The sequence below is a fragment of the Bubalus bubalis genome, chromosome 14 (assembly GCF_019923935.1).
Source record: "Bubalus bubalis isolate 160015118507 breed Murrah chromosome 14, NDDB_SH_1, whole genome shotgun sequence".
NCBI classification, from domain to species: domain Eukaryota; kingdom Metazoa; phylum Chordata; class Mammalia; order Artiodactyla; family Bovidae; genus Bubalus; species Bubalus bubalis.
In genome coordinates, this window is record NC_059170.1 from 16,302,638 (window position 1) to 16,315,416 (window position 12,779).

Sequence of the window (12,779 nt, forward strand, 5' to 3'; positions counted from 1 at the left end):
ACTATGAAGGCAGCTGGTATGAACCTGGTACTGATTTAAAATCAGTTTCCGAGGAACTTTCATAAATATTATCTAACCATCAGAATAACCCACGTGAGAGGGTAAACTATCCTCATTTTAGACAGAAGGCAACTGAAGTTTAGCAAATTAAGCTATTTGGCCCAAAGCATCTGCTTCAAAATGCTGGAGCTGAAAACCAGATCCCTGGCCTAGAAATCTAAAGCTATTCTCACCATGCCATTAACAGCCTTCTCTGGCAAAGGGGGATCTGGGCTTTAACAAATTTGGTCCTTGTGGACAAGATGGAGACAACACATAGTCCAGAAGAAGGTAGAATGGCTGGATTTGTAACTGGTCAAAATAACATGGGAGACTAGCAGTGGATTACCAAGATCATGTACCAAGATCATTTTGGAAGAAGATGTCCAATGGCATGCCAAAGGCTCTGCCAAGATTTTAACTTAGAGAAAATCAGATTACATGCTGACCATGTGTAGACATCACAAAACTAAAAAAATAACTAACTTGTAAAACAGAAATTTAGGATTCACAAAGATTTCAGCAGTTTAAAACTAAAGCTGAATGTAACAAGATAAATACATGTATTGAAATTTTTAAGCTCAGAACAAAACCACAAAGGTCACAGGTAGAAAATATATAACAACAGTATAATAGAAAACAACATGCCACGGCAATTACTATTAAAAGCAACTATAACAACACAGTGAGGCTGTGACAAATGAGGTGGGGAGGGGTGCAGAGCGGGATCAAGCTGAACAAGGGAAAGAATTTTAAAAGAGGCTGCCAAGTTCCTAATTATCAGAGGAAAGACCAAGGAGAAGATATACCTTTGGTGTTATCTTCATACAACAGTTCACTTACATAATTTGAGAGGACACTGGATTTAAGAACTATTATTCTCTCATATTCTTTCAAGGGTAGAAGGAGCTGCACTGAATACCACCACCTAATCACATGCCATCTCTTCCCAGGAGAAGGCAGCAAGGAATTACAGATACACCAAGAAGAGAGCGTACCAGGGCAAGTGCTAGTCCTTACGGCAGCTCTCTGCCAGGGCACTCTGAGAAGAAAACGCTCTTCAGTATGAAGGGCTTCCCCTACGGTAATCCATGGCCTACAGAGGGTAAATAAACTGCCTCCTGAGCCATAATCTTCAGTCTATCTAGAGTGGTCTTATACCTGGATTAAGTCTAATCTCTCCTTCAGGTGAAATCTGAACATAAATGAAAAGGGATGGGCAGGTTAAGTCCAACTTAAAGCAACTTAACTTTAATGCCCAGTCCCCTGAACCCAAGAACAGAACCAGCTCCAGGCCAAGCCACTCCAAAAACTCCTCATCTTTAGGGACAGCAAACATGACCCCTGTTCCAACCACTTGGGCTCACAGCCATACCGACTGAACTGCTCTGCAGTACTCTCAAACTTATAAGTCAGGATGGAGACAGCGGGAGAGCCTCAGGCTCAATGCACACGGGTAGCCTGAAAACCACACAAGACAGGCCTTTGGTTAGCGGCCTTTTAGAGGTAAAAACGAAGACCTTCCAAACACAGCCTCTGAATAGAAATCTGAAGACTGAGCCTAGAACTTGGGGAAAGGGGCCTGAGGTCCTGACATCCAAGTCTGCTCAGCACACAGCTCAGGTGGAGGAGAATTGGGTCCAGCTAGCAGGAAGTCCCAATAGCACAATGGAACAATCTATTCCTTGAACTCCCACAAACTCTGAGCTCTAACCCGCAACCCATATAAGTTCAAACTGAGAAGTCACACTCCATTGAGCAGAAATCCATTTTAAAAGCGTGTGATAGCTGCTCAGCTGTGTCCGACTCTTTGTGACCCTATGGACTGTAGCCTGCCAGGCTCCTCTCTGTCCATGGGATTCTACAGGCAAGAATACTAGAGTGGGTTGCCATTCCCTCCTGCAGGGGATCTTCCCGACCCAGGGATTGAACCTGGGTCTCCTTCATTGCAGGTACATTCTTCACTGTCTGAGCCACCAGGGAAGCCCATAAAATGTTAAATAAATCATGCAGTAACAAACATACTTTCACATAGTAGAATGAAATGAAGAAACACTTACTTCTTTGTCAGTTTTTAACAAACTCTCACTCCCAGCCACTGAAGGGGTACCTAAGGCCTGCCCGAGAGGATGAACCACTGCATTTGCCACCTCTCGCCCAACGCTCTCTGGATAGCTGTGCAGCACACTGGTGTGGCCCTGATCATTCTGAATCACCAAATGCAGCGACCTCCACTCAGAGTACATCGTGCCGCTAAAGGACTATCCAAATGGCACCTGGAAAGACAAAAGAGAATTCCACGTCAGATTATACTGCTGGAAGCTATAAAAATAAGTAAAATACATATTAGCACAATAAAGCAGCTGCCTCGAGATGACTGAGGGAAAAAAAAAACAAAACACCTAAATGTTTTGAGAATGTTCTCAATAGCCTCTTGGTGAGATCAGGTAGGAAAGGCAGACTCTGGGAAGCAGCTGTCTGAGCACCTCCCCAAAAGAGCCTTCAGAAGCCCAGAGGAGAGCTGGGGTAGATGGCTGCTGTGCAAGGGGATAAAATAATCAGATCTGGGGCACTCATGGCATGAGGGAACCCTCCTCATTCCATGTTCCAGAATGGAAAAAGATGGAAGAAGGGTATGCTCCAAGTAGAAAAGGGAGACAAAGGAAAGGGTTTACTCCAAGCCCCAGATTTTTCAGTTAACAGTTTCCAAGTACCTATTACATGCTAGAAACAGATCCCTGCAATTTCCCACCACTGCCCTTAAATCAGACATAAAATTCTTCAAGAACATTTCATTCTCTACAGCAGTGGCATACCCTCTTCTGGTAATGGAACACCTGGAACTCAGTATCCTTCAGAAAATCTATTAAGACCTGCCACTTATTGAGCATATATTACCTACTGCTCATGAAAGTATCACAACTCTGTGAAAATTAAGTCACGTTATCCCTATTTCACAGATGAAAAGACTGAGGCATAGAGAGGTGTGCTGCGTCTCTGGGGCTTCAGAACTATAACATGATAGAGCTGGGTTTTGAGTCCCATCTGTTGCACTCCATGGACCATGCTCTTAACCGGAGTACGTACTGCCTCTCTCTAGCCTATAGATTCTCCACGACATAGACTGCGTTTCCCAATGCTGTATATTCTCTATGAAACAATATCTAAGTCTACTATACAAATAAAAAATTCTAGCCACAGTAAACGCTATTTATATGATTACAATGTAAATATTATAATCACAAATGTCATATTCATGAAGCAAATCAAGGATGATTGGTCCTTTCCAAATCATTTCTGTAAACCTTCATTTTCTACTTGCTCTGAAATCTGTTGGCCCAACCAGCAGAGTTTAAGGGTACATTTAAGCTTTAAAAAGTTCCATCATTTAAGCGAGTTTTTCTTCAAATAGGTAGCTTTGTTTAATTTTATCTTAGAAAACCTCATTCCAGCTCAACAAGTACCAGTGTTTTTCAAGAGGATATGGCCCTCCTCTGGACAAGAGTCCCTGAAAACACAAAGGCAGAAGGGATGGATCAGCATCAAAAAAGGTACCTACAATGTGAAGGATGGGTGCATGCGAGACCCTATTAAAGCTGACTCAGTCTCCTTAGGATTTATAAGGAACCCCCGACAAGGGTATCCCGGTGTTCCCCTACCCCCGGCTGCCCTAAAGTAACTCTCTCAAAACTGGAAGGGAAAAAAGGGGAAACTCTGATAGGGTGCCATTCCCATCAGAGGACAACTTATACCCACACATTTTTTCTCACCTTTTAAAATAAGCATATATACACATAAATACATATATATATATAGTACACAGTATAATATACATACACACACTATAATCTCTTACCTAAACACACAGGAACATTATACTACAGGGTTTTTTGTTTTAGTGTGATTTTTCACCCTTTTCATTTGTTTGCCTTCATTCCCTATCCAAGTAATTCACTTCCCAGAATAGATAATCCATTTAAACAACCTAACACTTCCTCTTGTATTTTGCTCAATCATATTAAAATAATTTATATACACGCAAAGCTAGGAACTATATACTTTTTTCTTATTCACCAGTACCTCACAAATATATTTCTTTCTAATAACAGATTCTTTTTCATGGCTATGTACTATTCCATGATATGGCATAATTTATTCAACCAATCTCCTAATAATGTTTTTTTCAGGAGAAAAAAACTAATATATTTACTTCATTTCCCATTTTTTTGTCACTAGGAAATAATAATGCAAAAAATAGGCTTGCTTATATATCCTTAATCAGTGGCCTTTAAATTTCTACAAGAGAAACTACTGGATCAAGGAGTATATGTATTTTTAACGTTAACAGGTCTTGCCAGATCGCCTCCCCAAAAGCTGTAATAACTCCCATTCACATTAGGAATGGATGAGAGCTTTTCTATCTTCTCACTCCCAATCTTTTGCCAAGAATCAGATTTACTTATGTATGTATTTATTTGCCAGTTTGGAGGTATGAAATGAAATTTCATTATTCTAGCCAAATATATTTTTATTTTACACCTTCTAGTTTTGAGTCTGCCTTAGATGATTTCTCCCTCCTATCCTCCATATCAGTGCTTTCCAAAACATGGGTCATAAAATAAATGTAATAGATAATACTTTTTAATTATATGAAATAGAATATACAATAAAGGCACCACACACAGTAAAGGTAAGCAAAGTTCTGTGAAATTTTGTTTCATTTTTTATATATGCGTATGTTCTGGGTCACAATATAAAATACATAAAATATTTATTGTGGGTCTAGGTCCAAAAGTTTAAAAACATAGCCCTAAAATGTATATGTAGTCTACTACATTTCCAAGAAAGATAATTTAGTCCTCATATTTAAGTTTTTGCCATCTGGAATTTACTTCTATAAGTGTTACAGCAAAGACCCAATTTTATTTCCTTTAAGATGTATAGTCAGTTGTGTCAACATCATCTATTAAAAACACATCCTTGGGACTTCCCTGGTGGTCCAGTGGTTAAGAACCTGCCTTGAAATGTAGGGACATGGGTTTGATCCCTGGTCAGGGAACTAAGATCCACATGGAGTGGAACAACTAAACCCCTACCCTACAACCACTGAGCTTGTATTCTCTGCAGTCTGAGAATACAACTAGAGAGCTCGCATGTTGCAGCTACTGAGCCCACACACCACAACTAGAGAGTCCATGTATCGCAACAAAAGACCCTGAATGATGCAACTAAGACCTGATGTAATCAAATAAAAATTTTTTTTTAAATCACACCCTTTCCTACTGACCTGAAATACCAATTTGTCATATATTAAATTCTCATTTATGTAGAAATTTACAAACCTGTTCTGTTCAACTATTTGTCTATCCCTATGCTCATGTTATAATGATTTAAATTCAGTGGCTTTATACAATGTCTTGACTATTTTTTTTTCAAAACTTTTCTTAGCTATTCTCAGGCATTTACTCTTTTACATAAAATTTAAGATGATTTTATCCAAATAAAGGAAAACACCTTGCTGAAATTCTAATTGAAACTACTTATCCACCTTCTCAGTTTCATCTTCTACTGCCACTTTCCCATCCCATCCTCCAAGCAATGGCCCCAAGAACTACCAATGATTGCTCACACTCAACAAGTTTTTTCACACCCTATTATTACAACTCATGCTGTTCCCCACCTCAATGCACCTTATGAAGTCTCTACCCCTCAAGGCACAGCTCTGCTGCTGCTGCTGCCAAGTCGCTTCAGTCGTGTCCGACTCTGTGTGACCCCAGAGATGGCAGCCCACCAGGCTCCCCCGTCCCTGGGTTTCTCCAGGCAAGAACACTGGAGTGGGTTGCCATTTCCTCCTCCAATGCATGAAAGTGAAAAGTGAAAGTGAAGTCGCTCAGTTGTGTCCAACTCCTAGCGACTCCATGGACTGCAGCCTGCCAGGCTCCTCCATCCATGGGATTTTCCAGGCAAGAGTACTGGAGTGGGGTGCCATTGCCTTCTCCAAGGCACAGCTCAAGTATCCTCTTTGGGAAAACTTTTTTTTTTTTTTAATCTGCCAATCACCTCTCTACCCCATCTCTGAGTCCCTGTTACAGGCTATCCATTTTAAGTGTCAGGTTAGGTTATTCATTAGCTTTGTAAAGATATCTTTTACCACAAGTGTGTCAACCTTTTTTGAGGGGAAACCTCACTTCCTGAATCTTTGAGAAGTCCTTGGCACACAGTGCATACTGAATGTTTTAGAATGCCAAGGTTTACCAATGGGAAAAAGGAAGATGTTAGAAGCTGTTCCCTTTATGCCACTGAAGGAAGTCCAAACAAAAAATTGAAAATGTCCATTCGCTTTAAGGTATTTATTAGTTTAAAAAAAAAGTAGTTGGAAGGTTTTCAAATATTTAAGGAATATTTAAGTAATATTTAGTGTCCATTCCAGGCAATACATTATTGGAGGGGAAAAAGTGTTTTAAGGGGAAAAAAAGACAAGCTAGCTCTCAAACGCCACTGTACACATAAGAATAGCCCCTCTAGTTTAAAATGCAGATTCCAAAACTCCATCCCTAAAAAGCTTGATTCTGTAGGTCTGGGTTAGGGCCTGGGAATTTGCTTTTAAGAAACAGCTACCACCCTTCTCAATTCTGAAGTATAGACAGGAGTATCTTTCTTGAAAAAACACTCTGGAAGACCAGTCAAAACAGGACTAATAGCTCTTAAATTTTTCTTAAAATTTGTTTAAAGTTTTTAAATATAAGAGATTTCTAATTTTTCAAATCTATTAATGTTTAAATGATTACATGGAAGAAAATGAAATAAATGCTTAAAAATGCTTATCACATTTCAAGAAACATGTAAGGTAGACAGGAATAGAAAAGATACAATGAAAAGGTTGAATTAAAATATTTAAATGCATGTAATATCAATAGAAAAATATAGATGCTAACTTTCAATAAAATGCATAAAAGACAAAAATATTAAGACAAAGATATACATTGTAATTACAACTGTCCCTTGGTATTCATGGGGTACTGGTTCGAGGACCCTCCGACAATATTAAAATCACAAATGACCAGGTCTCTTACATAAAGTAATTACATGTAATCTATGCACATCCTCCCATATACTTTAAATCTCCAGATTATTTATAATAAATACCTCATACGGTGAAAATGCTATGTAAATAGTTGTAAATACAAGAGAAATGCCATATAAAAAGCTGCCTGCACATGGTAAATTCAAGTTTTTCTTTCTGGAACTTTATGAAAATTTTTTTCCTAAATATTTTGAATTCATGGTTGGCTGAAGCTGCAGATTCAGGACCACCAACAGAGGGCCAACTGCACAGGCAAGTTAAATAAAACAATGAAGAGAAAATAAACATTGGAAACAAATAAGAATATCAAAAAGTAAAGCAACTAAAGGTATCCTTTTGTACCTATTAAACTAGCAAAATGTGTGATAAAACCACACTCTGATTTAGGAGGTAAGGCCAATGGGACACATTTCAAGAGTTTAAGGGAAAGATTTTCAATTAAAAAAAGGACTGGCCCCCACCCCGGAGGACACCTAGGAAACATCAAGTGCACTTCTGGTTAACATTATGATCAGGGCATGCTACCGGTTATTCACGGACAGATCCAGGTTATTTATGGGCAGATCTTCTTATAATACAGAAGACAGTCCTGCACAATGAATAATTAGGTTACAATTATGCTACATTTTACCTGACTTTCTAATGTCTGCCAGAAAATCATTGTGTTTTTAATTGTTTAAGCCTAAAAATCTAACTTTTACTCATATATACAAAATATTTTGTGGTGTTTTAATATACATCAGATTTTCCAGTAACGCAATTAACCCTGCAAACTGAGGAAAAATTCAAGTTTTTCATGTTCAGAACCTTACTGTACCAAGAACTGTTCACCATTTCAGAACAATCACATCACCAAAGGCCACAGCATTGGTGGTATCTGAGTTGCTAATACCACACACTGCTTTCAGTAACACAATCACAAGAATTTCGTATGTACTTAGCCCTTATTTCAAAATGTCAAATATGAAGTGCATATTACTGTCTTACTTCTCAATTTATAAGCAGACACAAGCATCTGACCACTTTATATGTCTAGTATAGCTGGACCTGAACATTCTTACCAAAATACCAATTTTATCGGAAGGATAGTAATTCATGGTTTTAATTTATTATTGTTAGTTTCACATATTTTTTAAAATTTCTGTGTTGTTAGGTTATATATTATGTGTTAATTTCAACACAGTGAAGCAGTCATTACCAAATATTAGACCTGGGAAGGACGAAAACCTCCAGTCTAGGAAACTAAACACAGTAAATTGTGAAGCAGGTAGGGTGGGCATTGTGGCAAACTAGAGAATTAAAGCTCTCTTTAATGGCACAGTCACTACTCAGCCTTAACCAACTATTACCCTTAAAGAATGCAGACCCAATTTTTCAGGAGACACAGAGAAAATTTGAACTTCTCTGTAAAGTCTACTCTTCAAATGTTTTCAGCTAACTAAAGTTTAAAAAACAAAACAGGATGCAAGCTAAAAAGAACTCGTGGGTCAATTTATGACTGATCAAAGATAAAAGCATATGCTAGTTTTGATAACCAAATTAGCATGATTCTTGTGGAAGGAAGGTAGGGAGGCGTACATTATGAATGAGCCATTGCCGCCCTGGAAGTTACCCTAACCCATCTCTGCCCCAGGGTCTGGGGTTATAATCTATCTGTGGAGGTCCTATAACATCATTTTGTTTCATGTTTGCTGCTGTTAGGGGAGGAAAAAAGCTGAGGGTCGAGTGTAACGTGGCAGATTTGGCAGGGTAAGTCCTGCTGGGCTCAGTTTTGTCAGTGGTCAGCCTACTCTCAAACGCACAAAGAAGAACCCCCTCTTGCTGGACAGCTCAGGCTGTCCAAATACCAAACCCAGAGATCTCAGAGAACATCAACAGTTTTAGGAACCAGAAGTGCTCCATAGTCTGGGGCCTCCTGGACAGGGATGTTCACATCAGCATCAACCTCTCAGGAGTCAAAAATCCTGTTGGGCCTTGACTGCCTAGTCCATTTACCATGGAACCGTTTCTAGTTCTATCCTGTCACTAAATGGACACACATTTGTAAGGCACCTCAGGCTGATGCCAATTTTCTAACCATTCACCCAAGAACAGCATGAATGTTTTGCCAATACATAGTAGGAGACATAGTAATATCAGGTGCTTTGATGCAGTTATATTAATATTGCTTAATTTATCCTCATGAACCAATTCAATAGAGAAATGCACTAGACATTCACTGTTGTATTGCACCTAAGATGGGTAAGTGAGCATAATTTAACTGTCCATCAATAATGGAATACCTTCATAATTAGGGCAGATTAACTCTATATACTATAATGTAGCCATTAAACATAGAGATAAGAAGCATAAAAACAAATAGGAGACTGGTTAAAAGCCAGGACTCTGGAGCTAAGCTTCTTATATTCAAACCCAGCTCCACCACCTGCAAGCTAAGAGATCTTACAAGAGTTACTCTACCTCTGCATCTGAGCACCTTCATCTGTAAAATGAGAATATCAGCAGGATAACGGCTCCCTTTAGAGTTGTGATTAGAGAATCAAGACATGTAAGATGTTTGGAACATGTATGGGGGGATGTATATATCATGATTACAACTAGAAAAACATTCATGACTGAAAATTAGAAGGATCACAGAAAAAATATGAGTAGTTTTAGCTACGTAGTAGAACTGCTGTACAGTTTGATATAAGTTCTTATTAATAGCATGAATGTGTGCTAAGTCACTTCAGTCATGTCTAACTCTTTGTGACCCTATGAACTGCAGTCCACGAGGCTCCTCTGTCCATGGGATTTCCCAGGCAAGAAAACTGGAGTGGGTTGCCATGCCCTCCTCCAGGGGATCTTCCTCACCCATGGATCAAACCCATGGTCTCTTGCATCTCCTGCATTGGCAGGTGGGTTCTTTACCACTAGTGCCAAACCTAGGAAGCCCCTAATTAATAGCTCTTCATGTCATAAAGGCAGAGCATCGAAGAATTGATGCTTTCAAACAGTGGTGCTGGAGAAGACTCTTGAAAGTCCCTTGGACAGCAAGGCGATCAAACCAGTCAATCCTAAAGGAAATCAATTCTGAATACTTATTGGAAGGATTGATGCTGAAGCTGAAGCTCCAATCTTTTGGCCACCTGATGCAAAGAACTGACTCACTGGAAAAGACCCTGATGCTGGGAAAGATTGAAGGCAGAAGAGGGCGACAGAGGATGAGATGGTTGGATGGCATCACCAATTCAATGGACATGAACTTGGGCAAACTCAGTGAGATGGTGAGGGACAGAGAGGCCTGGTGTGCTGCAGTCCATGGGGTGGCAGAGTCAGATATGACTTGGTGACTGAACAACAACATGTCAAAGAATTGCTAAGTATATATGGGTAGACTTCACCATACACATAAATATTCAGACACTGGCATCAAGTTGATGTTTTCAATAGACAGTTATTAACCATCTATTCCAGTCCATTCTAAAGGAGATCAGTCCTGGGTGTTCTTTGGAAGGACTGATGTAAAGCTGAAACTCCAATACTTTGGCCACCTCATGCGAAGAGTTGACTCATTGGAAAAGACTCTGATGCTGGGAGGGATTGGGGGCAGGAGGAGAAGGGGACAACAGAGGATGACATGGCTGGATGGTATCACCGACTCAATGGACATGAGCCTGAGTGAACTCCGGGAGATGGTGATAGACAGGGAGGCCTGGCGAGCTGCGATTCATGGGGTCGCAAAGAGTCGGACACGATTGAGCGACTGAACTGAACTGAACTGAACTGAACCATCTATTATGTACAATGCAGTAGATCAGGAAGGAAACAGATTACTAGGACTTGGTTACTATTTCAGTAAGTTTATAGTCTAATTGAGGTTGAAAAATACATAAATAATGAACATAAGTTAAAAAATTCAAGTTCTGAACACCTTTTTTTAAAAAAAAGAAAAGCTATAGGCAAGATATTATCTAAGTTTAGAGGACAAAAGACTTTTGGATGAAAGAAAGGCTGAGCTGGAAAACAAAAGGATACAATCAGGGAAGACTATAGTATATAGGGCATATGAATTGGGTACTGAAGCAAAATTATAAATTTTTACAGAGATAAGAAAATTGAGTGGATAAGAGAATACAAGGAGCAGCTAGTATATAAGAGGAAGGACACTTGCTTCAAGTAGCAAAAAACAGCATCAGAAACTAAAAACCTAGAGTGGCAGAAAAGCAAGCTACATACAGAAGGCAGTAGGGTTTCAAGATAAGGAGTGACTTATCTTGAACTTATGGAATATCATTATTATAATTATAATGATAATAATTATGAAAGACTATGAATACTAGGACTGGAGATCTGAAATTAATGTAGTAAAAACTGGGGGCAGAGATGAGAAAAAGTTTAACTTTATCACAGGAATAACACAACAGAAACTGAATTCCTATTAAGGAAATTTGATGGAAGTATCCAACACAGGCTGAGGGGACAGCAGAAAAGCAGACTCCAGTGTGTCTGATACACTGAGGAAGGGAAGGGCAGGAAGGATGGGAACATGGCCGGGAGGGTTGGGCACTGTGGTGAAATAGGAAGACATAACTGAAGTCAGATGGTTGAGAGCTTTGACTGCTGTGTTAAGGATCTTATGAGTCTCCTTCCCAGCTATCAGGGCTGTTGGCTATCAATTTGAGCTGCTAACAGGGAAGTCTCCACTTTCAACACTCTAGAAGTAAATGTGATATTGAATTGAAAGTGAAAGTCACTCAGTCGTGTCCGACTCTTTGCGACCCCATGGACTATACAGTCCACGGAATTCTCCAGGCCAGAATACTGGAGTGGGTAGCTGTTTCCTTCTCGAGGGGATCCTTCCAACCCAGGGATCAAACCCAAGTCTCCCGCATTGCAGGCAGATTCTTTACCAGCTGAAGAACAAGGGAAGCCCAAGAACACTGGAGTGGGCAGCCTATCCCTTCTCCAGTGGATCTTCCCAACCAAGGAATCGAACCAGGGTCTCCTGCATTGCAGGTGGATTTTTTACCAGACAGGAGGAAGGCAAAAATGACAGTGTCCCCTGAAGATCACTTAATATCCTTCCCAACTCCACACACTTCCACTTTCTAGGTACTCTCTGGATGTTTCTAATGTCAGGTCATTGTGTGCTAGGTAACAGCTTATGGCTTCTAAGTACTACCACAGAATAACATGAAGGTCTGGTCTAATTGACAAATTACCAAAATGATCAATACAGTGGTAGACACACTAAGACCACAGTCTGGCATTAATTACATCAATTGACTCAGCCAATATTTATTACATGCCTTCTATACACCAAGCATGGGGAATATCATAATGAATAAGCATCATTCTTGTTCCTAAGGAGCTTCAAATCTAATTACAGAAAACAATTTTTCATAACTTTGTAAAATAAATTCATACATCCGTTATTTCATTGAACAAACATTTATTAAACACCTGCTATGTGTCAGATATTGTCCTAACATGTAGGGAGGCAAATATGAATACGACACAATGGCTGCCCAAGAAAAAGTTTCATAGTAAAGAAGAGAAACCCACGATGAATAAATCCATGATACAGTAGCATTCAACGTAACAACTGAGGTGATGATTTATGAAGGGAACATCCTACAACAAAAAAACTGCTATAGATCCTGCTGGATAACAA

At 39.5% G+C, this 12,779-nt stretch overlaps 1 protein-coding gene across 5 annotated transcripts in view; it reads right to left on the reverse strand.

Moving 5' to 3' along the window:
- Positions 1 to 12,779, reverse strand: part of RALGAPB (Ral GTPase activating protein non-catalytic subunit beta) — a 90,628-nt gene that overhangs the window by 73,380 nt on the left and 4,469 nt on the right. For all 5 annotated transcript variants that reach the window (XM_006051749.4, XM_006051748.4, XM_025263479.3 and 2 more), the window contains one exon: positions 2,100 to 2,315. In XM_006051749.4, the coding sequence (XP_006051811.2) occupies positions 2,100 to 2,285 (186 nt within the window). In that variant the 5' untranslated portion in view covers positions 2,286 to 2,315. The remainder of the gene's footprint in view (positions 1 to 2,099; positions 2,316 to 12,779) is intronic.